At 40.3% G+C, this 15,412-nt stretch overlaps 1 protein-coding gene across 2 annotated transcripts in view; it reads left to right on the top strand.

The window, feature by feature from the left end:
• The first annotated feature begins 2,551 nt into the window (after window positions 1-2,551).
• EPG5 (ectopic P-granules 5 autophagy tethering factor) overlaps window positions 2,552-15,412 on the top strand; it is a 127,349-nt gene continuing 114,488 nt past the window's right edge. For both annotated transcript variants that reach the window (XM_082667293.1, XM_082667292.1), the window contains exon 1: window positions 2,552-2,687. In XM_082667293.1, the coding sequence (XP_082523419.1) occupies window positions 2,619-2,687 (69 nt within the window). In that variant the 5' untranslated portion in view covers window positions 2,552-2,618. The remainder of the gene's footprint in view (window positions 2,688-15,412) is intronic.

Below are 15,412 nucleotides of genomic sequence, written 5' to 3'. Positions count from 1 at the left end.
TCAAAATACGTGAAACTGTGTTACTGGAAAACTGGGTTTGCCTCTTGGTGGGTGTTGAGCCAAAAGACACAACCAAGCCAGAGATCGGGAGACAGAAGGATTTATTACTTGCAGCCAGTAAGGAGAACACTGGGGAACTTTCTCAAAGCAGTGTCTCCCCAAACAGCAAAACTGGGGAAATTTTAAGCTAAGGGATATTCATGAAGGGGCTTGAGAAGAGGAGAATTCAACATTAAATTGGGGCAAAAGTAAACAGATTCCAAACTTTAGGTGACTGAAGTCAGAAGGGTCAGAAAAGGTCAACATCATCATCACTTAGGTTCCAGTTGATCTGGTGGTTGAGCCCTGGGGCCCGGGGTGGGGAGTGTTTAAATTCTGCAAAACAGCTGAAGAAAGTGCTTCAGGCTAATCTTTACCTTTGAAACAGAACTGGGAGTCTTTACAGCTGATTTGTTATCTGTGCTATTGTTACTTTTCTTGCCTGGTAACAGTTCTTTGTTCCTTTGTTCCCTTAGATCATTACTACTGAGACCTGTTCAAAGGCCAGCACTGTGGCCAGGCTTACATTACAAAATGGGTTAGGTCTAAAATGGCTTCTCTAAATAACATGAATAAAGTATAATGCTGATTAAGTTACCCCCTCACCTGCCCCCCCCACCCCCCGCAAAAAAAAGGTTGATATAAAAGTTTAAAAAAATTAAATGGCTCTCTTATGTCAAGTAAGCCATGCCTGGTTCTCTTTCTCTGGGGGACGCCCCTACCCTATCTGCTTACAACTGTATATTTTTTTTCTGGATTTTTATCTCTGATAAAAGATTTTATGATACCTACAAGCCAATCTTCTCAAACCTCGATCAGTCTAGGTCACTGACTGACTTTTTAGGAATAGAGATTAAAGGTATCATTTCCTCACCTCCTGAAACGCTAATTGATATCAACATAATGCCATCAAAATGGCCTTTTGCGGGGAAGTTAAATGTACTTCTAAACTAAATCATGCAATTCTGTGGGTATGCACTTCGTGAGCTTTAAATAATGACAAACCTTTATTTTGAGCAGTGTCAGAATTGGAGTTATAGGTGCCTTCATGAAAGAAGCATGATTATAGACATCATCAGTTAAAAATATATTGTATGAACGCTATAAGACATCTATACATAAGGACACAGCAGATTTTTAGAAAGAAGTAGTTTTCTGCAATTATCTTATTTCCCTAAGATTGAAGAATATAAATATATGCCTACCCATAATTGAGACCTCCAGAATGCAGTTATTTCCCCAGGCTATGTCTCCCTTGCATCATTTTTACCATATATTCTTTTATTTTTATTTTTTTACATCTTTATTGGAGTATAATTGCTTTACAATGGTGTGTTAGTTTCTGCTTTATAACGAAGTGAATCAGTTATACATATACATATGTTCCCATATCTCTTCCCTCTTACGTCTCCCTTCCTCCCTACAACTGTATTTTATATGCTCAGTTAGCTCATAAATAAGACACTGTGAAGACTCCATCTCTGAAGTCCTTTCCATTTTTCATGCCTTATTCTTGGATAGTCTCCCCACTGGCCCCCCTCCATCTCAACTATTTTATCCCACCATCAGACAAAACTCACATACATTTGATTCATCAAAAATTTATTGAGCCTACCACTTACAGGCTAGTGTTCTAGAAGGCTCTTGGGATGCCTCAGGGAACAAAACAAAGACCCCTGCCCTTAAGGATCTTACATTCTAGCCAGGTTGACAGACACAAACATAAAAGCAAATTATAATAGTATTTTAAGAGGTACTAAGTGCTTTGGAAAAAAAATTGTAGAGCTGGGAAAGGGAGATGGAGCCAAGTTTTCACATCTGGAATTTTTAAATGAAGGTGTGTAAAATCTACATGAAAAATACTTTTATGGGTCTTGTCTTTTTGCTTTTTTGTCTGCCCTCTTGGGCGCAGATGTCTCTGCTGCCTGGGAATTTGGACAGTATGAAAATAACTACCATTTACAGATACGCTCGCGGCTACCAGGCACCTTTGACGATTAGTCCCTTTAATCTTCACTATACTGGAAAAGGCAAGTATCATCTTTCCCCTTTACACAGGATGAAACTAAAGCGCACAACTGGATAGGCAGCAAAGCTCTCGAGTGCAAAACAGATTTAGGTTGACCGGTCCTGGTTATCTAAGGGTCAAAACAAGACTGACAAGCACTCTCCCCGGACTCCTTTAAGTCAACGTGGGTGAGGTGTGCGAGAGCTCCCGGAGCCTAGACCGAGTGCGGCTCGGCGGAGCCAGCGAGAAGGACGTGATCTCAGTTCGGGAAGTAACGCCGGGACCCAAGACGACTCCAAGCCATTGGCGAGCGTGGCCGGAGCCAGGCGCGCTTGCCGGGGTCAGGGGGTGGGGCCTGGACGTAAGGGGGCGGGGTCACCATCCTCCAGTGAAAAGGGCTCCCGGAGTGGTTTGTCCTACTTTGCTGCCGGTAGAGGCTCCGAGTTGCCGCCCCTCCCCCGGGAGTGGTGGAGATTCGATCACGTGACAGCCCGGAGGCCGGAACTGAGCAGGTTGTGGAAAGCGCAGAGTTTTGACAAAAACAAGTGGCGACGTTGCCATCGCAGGGTCTATGGCCGAGGCGGTGAGGCCCCCGCGCCGGGCCAGGGCCAAGGCCAAGGCCAGCCGGACTAAAACCAAGGTGAGGGAACCCGACCATCCCATCCTCGCCAGGCCCTGGCAGGTGCGCTGTGTTTTTTCTTCTTTTCGGCTTCTCCAGCCCACTCTGAGCCCTCCGTCCCCTGAGCCCTTCTCATCCTCTGTCCTCACCTCCCCGTATTTGATCCCCCCACCCATTGACACCAGACTTGTTCCTCTGTGCCTCCTTCACGTTCCTCTGCCGGACTTTGTCAGGAGCCCTTTTTTTTTTCTTGTTCCTCCTGTGACCTCACTAGGCTCTTCCTTTTCTGCTCCTTTCTTGATTTTCCTCACCCGGGTCTAGATTCCTATCGTGAAGCAGCTTTTCTCTTCCCAGTCTCATCTTTAACTCTCTTTTTCTCCTTTATAATCTGTGAACATTTTCAGTCCCTCTTCCCATAAAGAGGGAAGGGACCCCTCCTCCACTCAAGAATGTATCCCTTGGAAGAGCTTTGCAGATAGAGACAGAAAGTAGGCTGTGGTGATGTGCCTTTTCAGTTTAAAAATTCAAGATGACAGTGGTGCTGCTGCTGTTTATTTCTCATTATCTTGGTTGTTTATGATGGGGCACGAATGACCAGAAATTAAACCAGAGCGGGACTCATACAGCAGGGACAGATCTGAATTTTCTGGGTTTCCTGGATTATACTAACGTGTGGTATTGGTGTGATTTAAAGTTGATTTGTCTTGTTTGCAGGCGCAGTCTGGGCTTTCATTTCGTACCCATATGTTTTCTGAAATGACATTTATTTTACAGTGAACAGATTAAATGCTGCCCATGGATAGCTGGACATATATAATTTTGGCTTACCTGAAACTGGATTTATATTAAGGAAATAATGAAGGTGGTATTAAAAAGGAAATTTCCTTTCCTACAAGTAGGTGATGTTCCAGAGCAGATGTAACTTAAAAATGATACGAAAATAGGATTTTCTCATGAGAACAAGATTTTAGCAGGAGACTGGTGTTCAAAGCTACCATATTTAATAAGCTGTAAATGACTTATGTAGATCCCTTTCATTATGGTGCCTTAAAAAAAAAAAACTGTAGTGGAGTTATGTGCATCAGTGTACCCAGGTCTGTGAGGAATTACTCTGGGGAGAAAGCCATTTTGCTACTAATTTCAGAAACATTTTTAAGAGAAGTAATTTTGCATTGTATTGGGCTGGTAAAGGACTATCTAAATAGAGGAGGAAGTAAAAAGCCATTGGTCAGCCATGCATAAGGTCCCTGAACCTAGAATACAGTAGTGTATAACGTGTAAACATCCATCTGTAGAGAGCAGAATCTTAATTCTCAATCTGTAGGGTTTTTTTTTCAAAATGAATGATGAAACTGAAGCCTAGATAAGTTAAATGATAAGCCAGAAGTCATGCAGTTAGTAAGAGACTCAAGTTAAAGCCCAAAATCGTAATTCTCGGTCCAGTAGCTTAATAATTGTTCTACATATCTATGTGTATCTATAGATAGAATGTTATAAATACTTAAAAATGGTCAGTTAAGAGGATTCTCTGTTATTTTGTGTTTTTTTTTTTTAAATAAATTTATTTGTTTGTTTATTTTTGGCTGTGTTGGGTCTTCGTTTCTGTGTGAGGGCTTTCTCTAGTTGCGGCGAGCGGGGACCCCTCTTCATCACGGTGCGAGGGCCTCTCACTGTCGCGGCCTTCTCTTGTTGCGGAGCACAGGCTCCAGTCGCGCAGGCTCAGTAGCTGTGGCGCACGGGCTTAGTTGCTCCGTGGCATGTGGGATCTTCCCAGACCAGGGCTCGAACCCGTGTCCCCTGCATTGGCAGGCAGATTCTCAACCACTGCGCCACCAGGGAGGCTCTGTTATTTTGTTTAGAACAGATTTTCTAAAATAAAAAATTAAAAATCAAACTTAAATCCATCATGAAAAGCCAATTGCTCGGGCTTCCCTGGTGGCGCAGTGGCTGAGAGTACGCCTGCCGATGCAGTGGACGCGAGTTCGTGCCCTGATCCGGGAAGGTCCCACCTGCAGCAGAGCGGCTGGGCCCATGAGCCATGGCCGCTGAGCCTGCGCATCCAGAGCCTGTGCTCCTCAACGGGAGAGGCCACAACAGTGAGAGGCCCGCATACCGCAAAACAAACAAACAACAACAACAAAAAACCCAATTGCTCATTTTATTTTTTTTAAAGATTTATTTATTATTTATTTATTTATTGGCTGTGTCAGGTTTTAGTTGCGACACGTGGGATCTTTGCTGAGGTGTGTGGGATCTTTTCATTGTGGCGTGCAGGCTTCTCCCTAGTTGTGGCATGTGGGTTTTCTCTCTTCTAGTTGTGGTTGTGGTGCACAGGCTCCAGGGCGTCTGGGCTCTAGTTGAGGCCTGCGAGCTCAGTAGTTGTGGCGCACAGGCTTAGTTGCCCCGTGGCATGTGGGATCTTAGTTCCTTGACCAGGGATGGAATCCGCATCCCCTGTATTGTAAGGCAGATTCTTTACCACTGCGCCCCCAGGGAAGTCCCCAATTGCTCATTTTATTGACACATTGTGGGCAACCTCCCTACACATAAATTTATTTTTTATCTTTTAAAATTTATAAAGAGGCCTTAATTCCAGAGGTATTTGATCAAACCAGAAATCCTTGACATACTTTTAGTCACCTTTCAAATCTAGTCAGTCACTAAGGCTTGCCAATTGTATTTTGTAACTATTCTCTTGATTCTGCCCATTTCTCTCCATCCTGACTAACTCAACCATCCTCCAAGGAAGATTTCTTGGATTTTTGCTAAAATAGCCTTTCCAAGTTCATTCTTGCTGCCCATTCTCTAAACTAAAGCTGGATTGATATTTTTATAAACAAACCCCCAAAATGATTGCTCTCCTATTTAAGGCCTTTCAAAGATTTCCCATTGCCCAGAGTCCAAGAGTCCAAAGTATGGACTCAAGGCCCTAAACTATCTGGATTCTGTCTTTCTCCTCAGCCTCTGGTCTTCACTACTATCTCTTTTGATTCTCAACTGTATATGTCCTTTCCTGCTTTAGGGCCTTTGCTCATGCTCTTTACTCTGCGCTGACACCTCTTCCTGTCCCTCTTCACCTGCTCATTCATGAGGTCTCTGCTTAAACCTCATCACCTTCATCACCCACATTACCACCGCCCCCAGCCCCCACTAGTAGCGCTCTGCACCCCTTTGTGTCACTCATCTCACTTGCAGTTAGTTTGTTAACATCTCTCTTCTGCCTTAGACTGTGAACTCAGTGAGGGAGGGACCTGTTTTTTTCCTAATACCCTTTACAGCCCTTGTAGGCATTTGCTAATGTTTGTTGAATGAAGGAAAAAATACCAGTATTGAAGAATATTTCCAAGCTTTGTTGCTCAGAAGAATTTACTCTGGTAAATTTCCTCTAAATAGTATGAGAAAACAAATGGAAAAAGTCCATGACATCAGCAAGGCCCTCATACTTGTCAGTTTAGAAAATTGATTCTTCTCTTAGAGTAAATAGATTTATTACTTAGTGCTGGTTATGTTGGTTATGATCATGAAGTCCTACATTAATGAAACCTTTACCATTGTGGTGTAATTTGCTTACTGTTAATGGAACCATAAAGTAGTTCCAAGGCTCATTTCAGGAAGTGAGGACTGTCATGTGCTTTTGCCTTTCGATAGTTTGACCCAGCAGCTGACCTATATTCCTTAATGTTAATCATTTGGAAGATGAGCTCACGTTGCTAGTTTTTGGTTATCTGGTGCTTATCACTTGATACCTGAGAGATAGTCCTGATTAGTTTCACCCACCTTGGAGAACCCTGACTTCATTGATCATGGTAGATTATGGGTTAAGAACAGTAGATTTTTAGATTGGATTTACTCTGCAGAAGCAGTATATTTTATAGTCGTGGAAAGTTTTTCTGCAGTTAATACTAAATTCTGAATGCCGACAACTCATTAATAGTAAGAGCATGTTGTAATTGCTAAGGATAGACTGAGATGTGTCCCAGAAAACTGATAACAGAAACCGAGACCTTTAAATCCCCATCGCCTCTTGCTTCTTGGCCTAGATGATTTCTACCTCTTAGTCCCTCCTTCCCATGAGTGATTATAAGAGTGAAGTTGGGGGATGTTCTATATTATTTAGCTCCTGTTGTGCCTCCTAAGATCCCATTTATTTGTTGAATAAACACTCATCGATCACCCACTATGTCCCAGAAACTGTTCTAAGCACTTGGGATGTAAACAGAGGAAAAATAAAAAATAAAAAAAAGAACCTGGCCTTAACGTAGCTTGCATTCTAGAAGGAGAAGACAAACAGAAAACTCCATAAAAAAATAAATAAAATGTATAATATATTAGAAGATGACAAGTGCTATGAAAAAAGGAAAAGAGGAACAGGGTAAGGAGCTGAGTACTGGTGATTAGGATGGGTTGTGATTTTTTTTTTAAATAAGTTTATTTATTTATTTATTTATTTTTGGCTGTGTTGGGTCTTTGTTGCTGCGCGCAGGCTTTCTCTAGTTGTGGCGAGTGGGGGCTACTCTTCGTTGTGGTGCATGGGCTTCTTATTGCGGTGGCTTCTCTTGTTGCGGAGCACGGGCTCTAGTCGCGCAGGCTTCAGTAGTTGTGGCTCGCGGGCTCTAGAGCGCAGGCTCAGTAGTTGTGGTCCACGGGCTTAGTTGCTCCGCAGCGTGTGGGATCTTCCCGGGCCAGGACTTGAACCCGTGTCCCCTGCATTGGCAGCTGGGTTCTTAACCACTGGGCCACCAGGAAGTCCGGGTTGTGATTTTTATATAGGCAGTCAAGGTAGTCCTTACTGAAAGTGAAATTTAAATAAAGACATGAAAGAGATGAGGGAGTTAGCCATTTGGATCTTGGGAACACCTGGGGCAAATGCCTTAAGGCAGTAGCAGTGTCGTTAGGGTGGAATGCATGAGGGGAGAGTATTTGGGAGAGTATTTGAAGTCAGGAAGGTGACACAGGGCCAGGTCGTGTAGGGCCTTGTAGGCCATTGTAAGGATTCGTACTTTGAGTGAAATATGGAATCACCTCAGGGTTTCAAGCCGAGGAGTGATATGATCTAAGTTATTTTAAAGGGTCACTGTGCTTGCTTCGTTGAGAACGGACTGTAAGGGAGCAAGAGTACGAGCAGAGAGACCTTCTAAGAGATTTTTGCTGTGATCCAGGCAGGAGGGGATGGTGGCCTGGACCAGAGTTGTAAAGCAGAGGTGGTGATGATCTAGCCAAGACCATTTGTTGGTGGTTTGGTTGGGATATGAGAAAACAGTCAGGGGTGACTCTGAGAGGGAGGAGGCAGTGAGTAGGACAGCTTTTGGGGGCAGATCAGGAGTTCAGTTTAGGACATGCTAATTTTGAAATAAATGTCAGACATCCAAATGGATTGGATATGTGGATCTAGAGCTTGGGAGAGATAAAAGATTTGGGGTCATCAGCATATAGGTAGTTATTTAAAACCAGAGACCGAACTAGGTTCTGCATTTAAAGTAATCCCATGGCCAAGGAGCTTTCCTGTTTGGTTCACTTCATGTACCCCATGTATTAGAACTATGCCTAACATACAGTAGTAGTTACCTAATAAATACTTTCAGAATAATGAAAAAAAATAAAGTAATCCCACAAAAGTATTCTATGTAGTGTGTAAAACTGAACCTTTATCATTTATGAAGAAGTAGCTCATTAATATTTTTAAGGATGGAAAGGAGTTGTAATATTTTTACTTAGTACAGTTTCAAGAGGAAGAACTGCAAGTGATGAATGGAAAGTGACCACTTATTTTCCAAACTTAAAAAGAAAACAAAACTTTTTTTCTGATTACAAAAGTGCTCATTGCTTAAAAAAAGTGTGTATGTATGAGTATATACACAGAGAGAGAGAGAAGTATACAACACAGAAATGAAATGCCCTGAATTCCATCTCTTGGAGATAACTGTTGGTAGCAGTTTGTTATGTACTCTTTAGGTTTTTTCCCCACACATACACCAACACTGTAGGGCATATTTACTGTAATGTATGGTTAAGTAAGTCTTTCTGTGTTTATTAACAACTCTTCTGTTTCTGTATAACTTCTTGATTATTTTTTCTCCTGTGGAATTATTTTAAAATTGGTTCTCTACCTGTACGTAACTTATGTAGAGATCAAAAATAAAGAAATGTTAATCTCTAGGCCATTTTCAGTTGTAAGAAACATGTCTTTTGGTTAAAATAAAATTATGTAAGCACTAATTTTTGCACACACAGCTTGATACACGTGGAGTTCTGTTTGAATTTTATTTTGTGATCTGTAATGATTGTTATAAATACAGTAGGCTCTAATCTTTATCTCTGGTTAACTCAAGTAGGCAAAGTAATTGGAAGTTGGCTTTCTTTTTTGTTTTTAAATGAAATTTTGTATCTTAAGTATAAAATTTGATTCAGATTTTGGCATAAAAGTTCAGTTTTCTCTGAATTCATTGGATAGTCCGTTTGCTTTCTGTGAGGCATATAAAAATAAATTTCTGAATGTGCCAGAGCACATTTGTTGGATAATTCAATAATTTCTTCATTTTAGGGTGCAAGTACCTAGGAGCTCAGCATACAGTTGGTACTCAGTAAATTCTTGTGAACTATAAGTCATCATTATTGTTTCAAGAAATGTTTATTGAACAAAGTGTTGAAAATCAGAGGCAGATCAGATCCAAAAAAGCATAAGATATATTCTCTGGTCTCAAGATATTTGTGGTCATTTGGGGGACACAACATAAAGATAAATAACCATATGTGGTAGCACGTGACCAGGGCCAGATGGCAAGTACACACCGCAGAGTTCAGAGTAAAGCATGTGCTGTGGAAGGGTTGATGTGGTCATTGAAGATTTTGTCTTGGGACAGGATCATAACTGAGTCATCAAAGGCACTGAGTGCCGAAGTTAAGAGTCAGACTTTCATTAAGTGGAGAGCTGTGATTGTTTTTGTGGTGTTCAGGGTAGTGTTTTAGGGAGACCAGTCTTATAGTGGTGTTTGGGATGAATTGGTGGTAGGGCAGAGGCTGGAGGCTAGGAGACCTTTCAGGACCTGCTCCCCTGTTCCGTGCTTTGGAGAAGTGAATTGAGCCACAGGGAGCTCACCACTGCTTAGAGGCCATGGCGTTGGTGATGAACACAGTGAACCCCTTCTCCCTCCGCATATGCACCCCAGACATCCTGTCCTATCCAGGGATCTGTGAGGGGCAGGGGCAGGCCTTTGCTACCCTCTCAAACAGTTGTGTGTCTCGCAGTTGTTCATCTTTTCCTTCTGCCTGCCTTCTCTGATCTGGCCAGTCCATTCTTTGAATCAAATTACCAGCTTTCCTCTCCTTTCCCCCACCTCCTTTCCTGGGCAACCCCAGGTTAATTCCTCTTTGGACCTAACTTCTGTAACAGCACAGATGGAGAATTAAACAGAGAAGCACTGAGTTCCACCCCCAAGGGAAATAAAACCCAAAGTCTTATGTGTTCTTCTCTGGGAGCATTAGGAAGGTTTAAAAAATTCTTTAATTGATTATCTAACCACATTATCTGTTGCTGTTATGGTTGTGATTATTCCCAGGAAGGTAGATCTGCTGGATGTGGGCCTGCAAGTTTGATAGTAGCAGCTGGAGACTTCATTTTGTTTAGTTGAGGGGAAGAATTTGAAATTGCAAGGGCAGTCATGGAGTAGGGAAAGAGGAAGTGGTTTGGTGGGGTCAGAGTTGGGCAACAACTTCCCTTGGCAAAGGGAAGTTAAAAACTCCTGAGGGACAGACTGGAGAGGAAGCCTGAGGTGGCCTGTGGGTTGCAGGAGGTGTGTTTATTTACTGTGCCCTTGATCTTGTGGCCCACCTTGGCCTACTTCCAGCTCCCTATCTTCTCTTCCAGTTAACATTTAACACCCCCAGAGGTCTCTTACAGTTTAAGAAAAGACAACTAAAATTTTCTCCCTCTATGTCACATTCCCATCTCTGCTTCCTTACTTTTCATTTATTTCTCAACTCTCTGAGTTTTTAAAATCTTCCATCTTTTCATCTAACAGCTTTATTGAGCTATAATTCACACACTATACTTATTTAAAATGTGTAATACAGTGGTTTTTGGTATGATCCAAGATTGTGTCACCATCACCATGGCTCGGAATGCCAAACTCTTTTGCATAGAGAAGCATCATGTTAGCTTCCCACCAGCAGTGTTTGAGGATACTAATTTTTCTACATCCTTGTCAACACTTACTATTATCTGACTTAAGTAGTTTTAGCGGGTGTGATATGTTACCTCATTGTGATTTTGATTTGCATTTCTGTGATGACTCATAATGTTAAGCATCTTTTTATGTGCCATGTGTATTATCTTTTGAGAAATGTCTGTTCAGATCCTTTGCCCATTTTTAAATTGGATTGTTCATCTTTTTATTCTTGAGTTACAAGAGTTCTTTTTTTTTAATTCTGTATATAAGCCCCTTATATAATAATTGATGTGAAGACATTTTCTTCCATTCTGTAGGGTTGTCTTTCCATTTTCTTCATATTTTGATTTTCAGCACAAAATCTTAAAAATTTTTATGAAGTCCAATTTATCTACTTTTTTCTTTTGTTGCTGTGCTTTCGGTGTCATGTCTAACAAGGCTTTGCCTAACCCAAGTTCACTAAGATTTACTCCTGTGTTTTTTCTGAAAAGTTTAAAAGGTTTAGATCTTATGTTAGGTCTATGATCCTTTTTGTTAATTTTTGTATATGATATAAGATAGGGGTTCAATTTTATTCTTTGGATATCCAGTTGTTTAACACCATTTGTTGAAGGCTGTTCTTTCCCCATTGAATTGTCATGGCATCCTTGTTGAAAATCAGTTGACCTTAAACATAAGAGTTTATTTCTGCTTTATAACAAAGTGAATCAGTTATACATATACAGAGATCCCCATATCTCTTCCCCCTTGTATCTCCCTCCCTCCCTCCCTCCCTATCCCACCCCTCTAGGTGGTCACAAAGCACCAAGCTGATCTCCCTGTGCTATGTGGCTGCTTCCCACTAGCTATCTGTTTTACATTTGGTAGTGTATATATGTCCATGCCACTCTCTCACTTCATGCCAGCTTACCCTTCCCCCTCCCCACATCCTCAAGTCCATTCTCTAGTAGGTCTGCGTCTTTATTCCCGTCTTGCCCCTAGGTTCTTTATGACCATTTTTGTTGTTTTTTTAGATTCCATATATATGTGTTAGCATACGGTATTTGTTTTTCTCTTTCTGACTTACTTCACTCTGTACGTACATACTCTAAGAGGGCCATCCACGTCACTACAAATAACTCAATTTCGGTTTTTTTTATGGCTGAGTAATATTCCATTGTATATATGTACCACATCTTCTTTATCCATTCATCTGTTGATGGACAACTTAGGTTGCTTCCATGTCCTGGCTATTGTAAATAGAGCTGCCGTGAATATTGTGGTACATGATAAAGCAGAAACTAACACACCATTGTAAAGCAATTATACTCCAATAAAGATGTTAAAAAAAAAAAGAACCTAGGGGCAGGACAGGAATAAAGACGGTGATGTAGAGAATGGACTTGTGGATACGGGGCGGGGGAAAGTAAGCTGGGACGAAGTGAGAGAGTGGCATGGACATATATACACTACCAAATGTAAAACAGATAGCTATTGGAAGCAACTGCATAGTGCAGGGAAATCTGCTTGTTGCTTTGTGTCCATCTAGAGGGGTGGGATAGGGAGGGTGGGAGGGAGACGAAAGAGGGAGGAGATATGGGGATATATGTATATGTATAGCTGATTCACTTTGTTTTACAGCAGAAACTAACACACCATTGTAAAGCAATTATACTCCAATAAAGACGTTAAAAAAATAAATAAAAAGCTCCCAACAACTTGGAAAAAAAAAGACAAGAAATAAAAAATGTTGATTAAAAAAAAGAGTTTATTTCTGGATTCTCAGTTCTGTTTCATTGATCTGTTTGTCTGTCCATGTGCTAGAACCACACTGTTTTTATTATTGTAATTTTGTAGTAGATTTTGAAATTGCGAAGTGTGAAATCTCCAACTTTGTTCTTCTTTTTCAAGATTGTTTCATCTATTCTGGGTTCCTTGCATTTCCTTATGAGGTTAAGGATCAGCTTGTCATTTTCTGCAAAAAAGGCAGCTGGGATTTTGATAGAGATGGTATTGAATTTGTATATCGATTTGAGGAGTATTGCCATATTAACAATATTGTGATCTGATCCATGAAAATGGAATGTGTTTTCACTTATTAGTCTTTAATTTCTTTCAAATTTTGTTTTGTAATATTCAGAGTATAAATTTTACACTTCTTTTGTTAAGCTTATCCCTAAGTATTTTGTTCTCTGTTCATTATAAATGAAATTGTTTTCTTAATTTCATTTCTTGATTGTTCAGCTCACTAAAATTTGGCCTCTGCCCTGAACAGTACACCAGTATTTCTCCCACTGTAGTAACCATTGGCCTCCCTCTCCTAATTTTCTTTTTTCTGACCTCTCAATCTGACAGACCTATTTATTATAGCTAGTGTGCTAAACATCATTGCAGTGTAATTGGACCCACTTTTTCATTTTCTTATAAATACTCATGTAATGCTTTCCTGGTGTGCATGATTTTAGGCAGTTTGACAAAGTGGTTTGTATGCATTGTGTGGCTGTTCTCGGAATCTGATATCCACGGTGCAGATTAAAGTAATTTTGGAGGGACACGTTGCTTCTTGCATCACCACCATTTGTAAACATTTGGTAGTTCATTACCAGCAAGCTGAGCTCAAATTCCATTTCAAAAACATTCGTCTTTTCTTCCTAATATTAGGTGCATATAAATGTTTTACTTTTTTGGCTATTTACTTGTCAGCTTTTTTTTGCTGGACGTTTGCTGGACAACATAATCCAAAATCACTGATAACTTTGTAACCATGATTTTGCCTTCCTTAAAATTTCACCGTGGGGACTTCCCTGGTGGCACAGTGGTTAAGAATCCGCCTGCCAATGCAGGGGACACGGGTTCGAGCCCTGGTCCGGGAAGATCCCACAGGCAATGGAGCAACTAAGCCCGTGCGCCACAACTACTGAGTCTGCACTCTAGAGCCTGCGAGACACAACTACTGAGCCCCGTGCTGCAACTACTGAAGCCTGCGCGCCTAGAGCCCGTGCTTCTCAACAAGAGAAGCCACCACAATGAGAAGCCCTCGCACCACAGCAAAGAGTAGCCCCCGCTCGCAGCAACTAGAGAAAGCCCGCGTGAAGCAACGAAGACCCAACATAGCCAAAAAACACCCCACATTAAAAAAAAAAAATTTATAGTGAGGGAAGTATTTGAGTGAGTCAGTCATTTTTTAGTTTCTTTGGATGTAACAATTTTATTTAAATAAATAAATAATAAATATTTCCATATTTTTTTCTTCTTTTTTATCCAGGCTTCTTTCCTGTGTGTCTAGTTTGTGTGTTAATGCCAGAGATACTTCATTAAAAAACCATAATTTATTTTATCTTATTTTTTAAATGGTTAACTGTTTTTTGTTTTTTTTGGAATTAATTTTGGATTTAATAAGTTGCATATATAATACAGAGAGTTCCACGTGCCTTTCGTCCAGCATCTTCTTGTGTTATGTAACTGTAAATTCTATGTTGTAGAACATTTATCACAACCAACAAATTAACATTGGTACAATGGTATTAACTAAAATATAGAACTTTTTTGAATTTCACCAGTTTTCTTGCTAATGTCCTTTTTCTGTTCCAGTGTCCAATCCAGGATCCTACATTGCATTCAGTTGTCATGTCTCTAATAGTTTTCTCCAGTCTTTTGATAGTTCCTCAGTCTTGTCTTTTCTTTGATGATCATAACACTTCAGTTATTTTGTAGACTTTCCCTTAATTTGGGTTTTCGTCTGGTGTTTTCTCATGCTTAGATTGAGGTTATACATTATTAGAAAGGGTACTGAAGAGGGGATAAGCCTTCTCAGAACATCGTATGGGGATGTATTACTGGTTATAGTAACCCTGATCACTTGGTTAAGGTGTTGACTGCCAGGATTCTCCACTGAAACTTATGATTTTTCCCTTTGTAATTACTAAATATTTAGGGGATACTTTGAGACTATACAAATATTCTGCTTCTGCTTAAATTTTCACTCACTTTCATTACTTAGTAGATATTGCCTCTTGCCTGTGGCAGTTATTACCATGGTGCTCTAATTGTGATTTTCTGTTTTTCTCATTCCATCTACATTTATTAATTGGACTTTTGTAAGGAAGAGTGCCACTTCTTGTCCATTAAGGAAAAAAAGATACATATAACATATATATATGTTTATCTATTTAGTTATGTGAGTATGGACTCATGGATATTGATTTTATTCTGAGGTTATAATCCAGTACTATAGTTAATTTATTTCAAGTTGGCCTGACTTTTTCTGCCTGAAATTTGAATAGATATGTTTGTCAGGATGCAAACCTGTTGAAGCCTAAGATACTTGGAGACTGTTCTCTCTTACTTAACCTCTAGCAGAATGGAGAACAGCCTAATTAAGACTTTCCTTCTCCATTCTTGAATCATAATTTGTTGCTTATTCTCATGTCTTCCTCTGTAGGGATTAGACTAGTGAATCTCCCAAATTCAGCATTCTCAAAATTGAATAATATGAAATATGAAACACACTGCTTATGAAATGAACTTAGATTTTTTAATACAATTTAAAAATTCCTCATCAGTTATTGTTATATTATAAATTATTTCACATTATAAATCTTG

This window comes from Grampus griseus (assembly GCF_964374135.1).
Source record: "Grampus griseus genome assembly, chromosome: 12".
NCBI classification, from domain to species: domain Eukaryota; kingdom Metazoa; phylum Chordata; class Mammalia; order Artiodactyla; family Delphinidae; genus Grampus; species Grampus griseus.
This window is presented reverse-complemented; position numbering and strand designations above follow the sequence as displayed.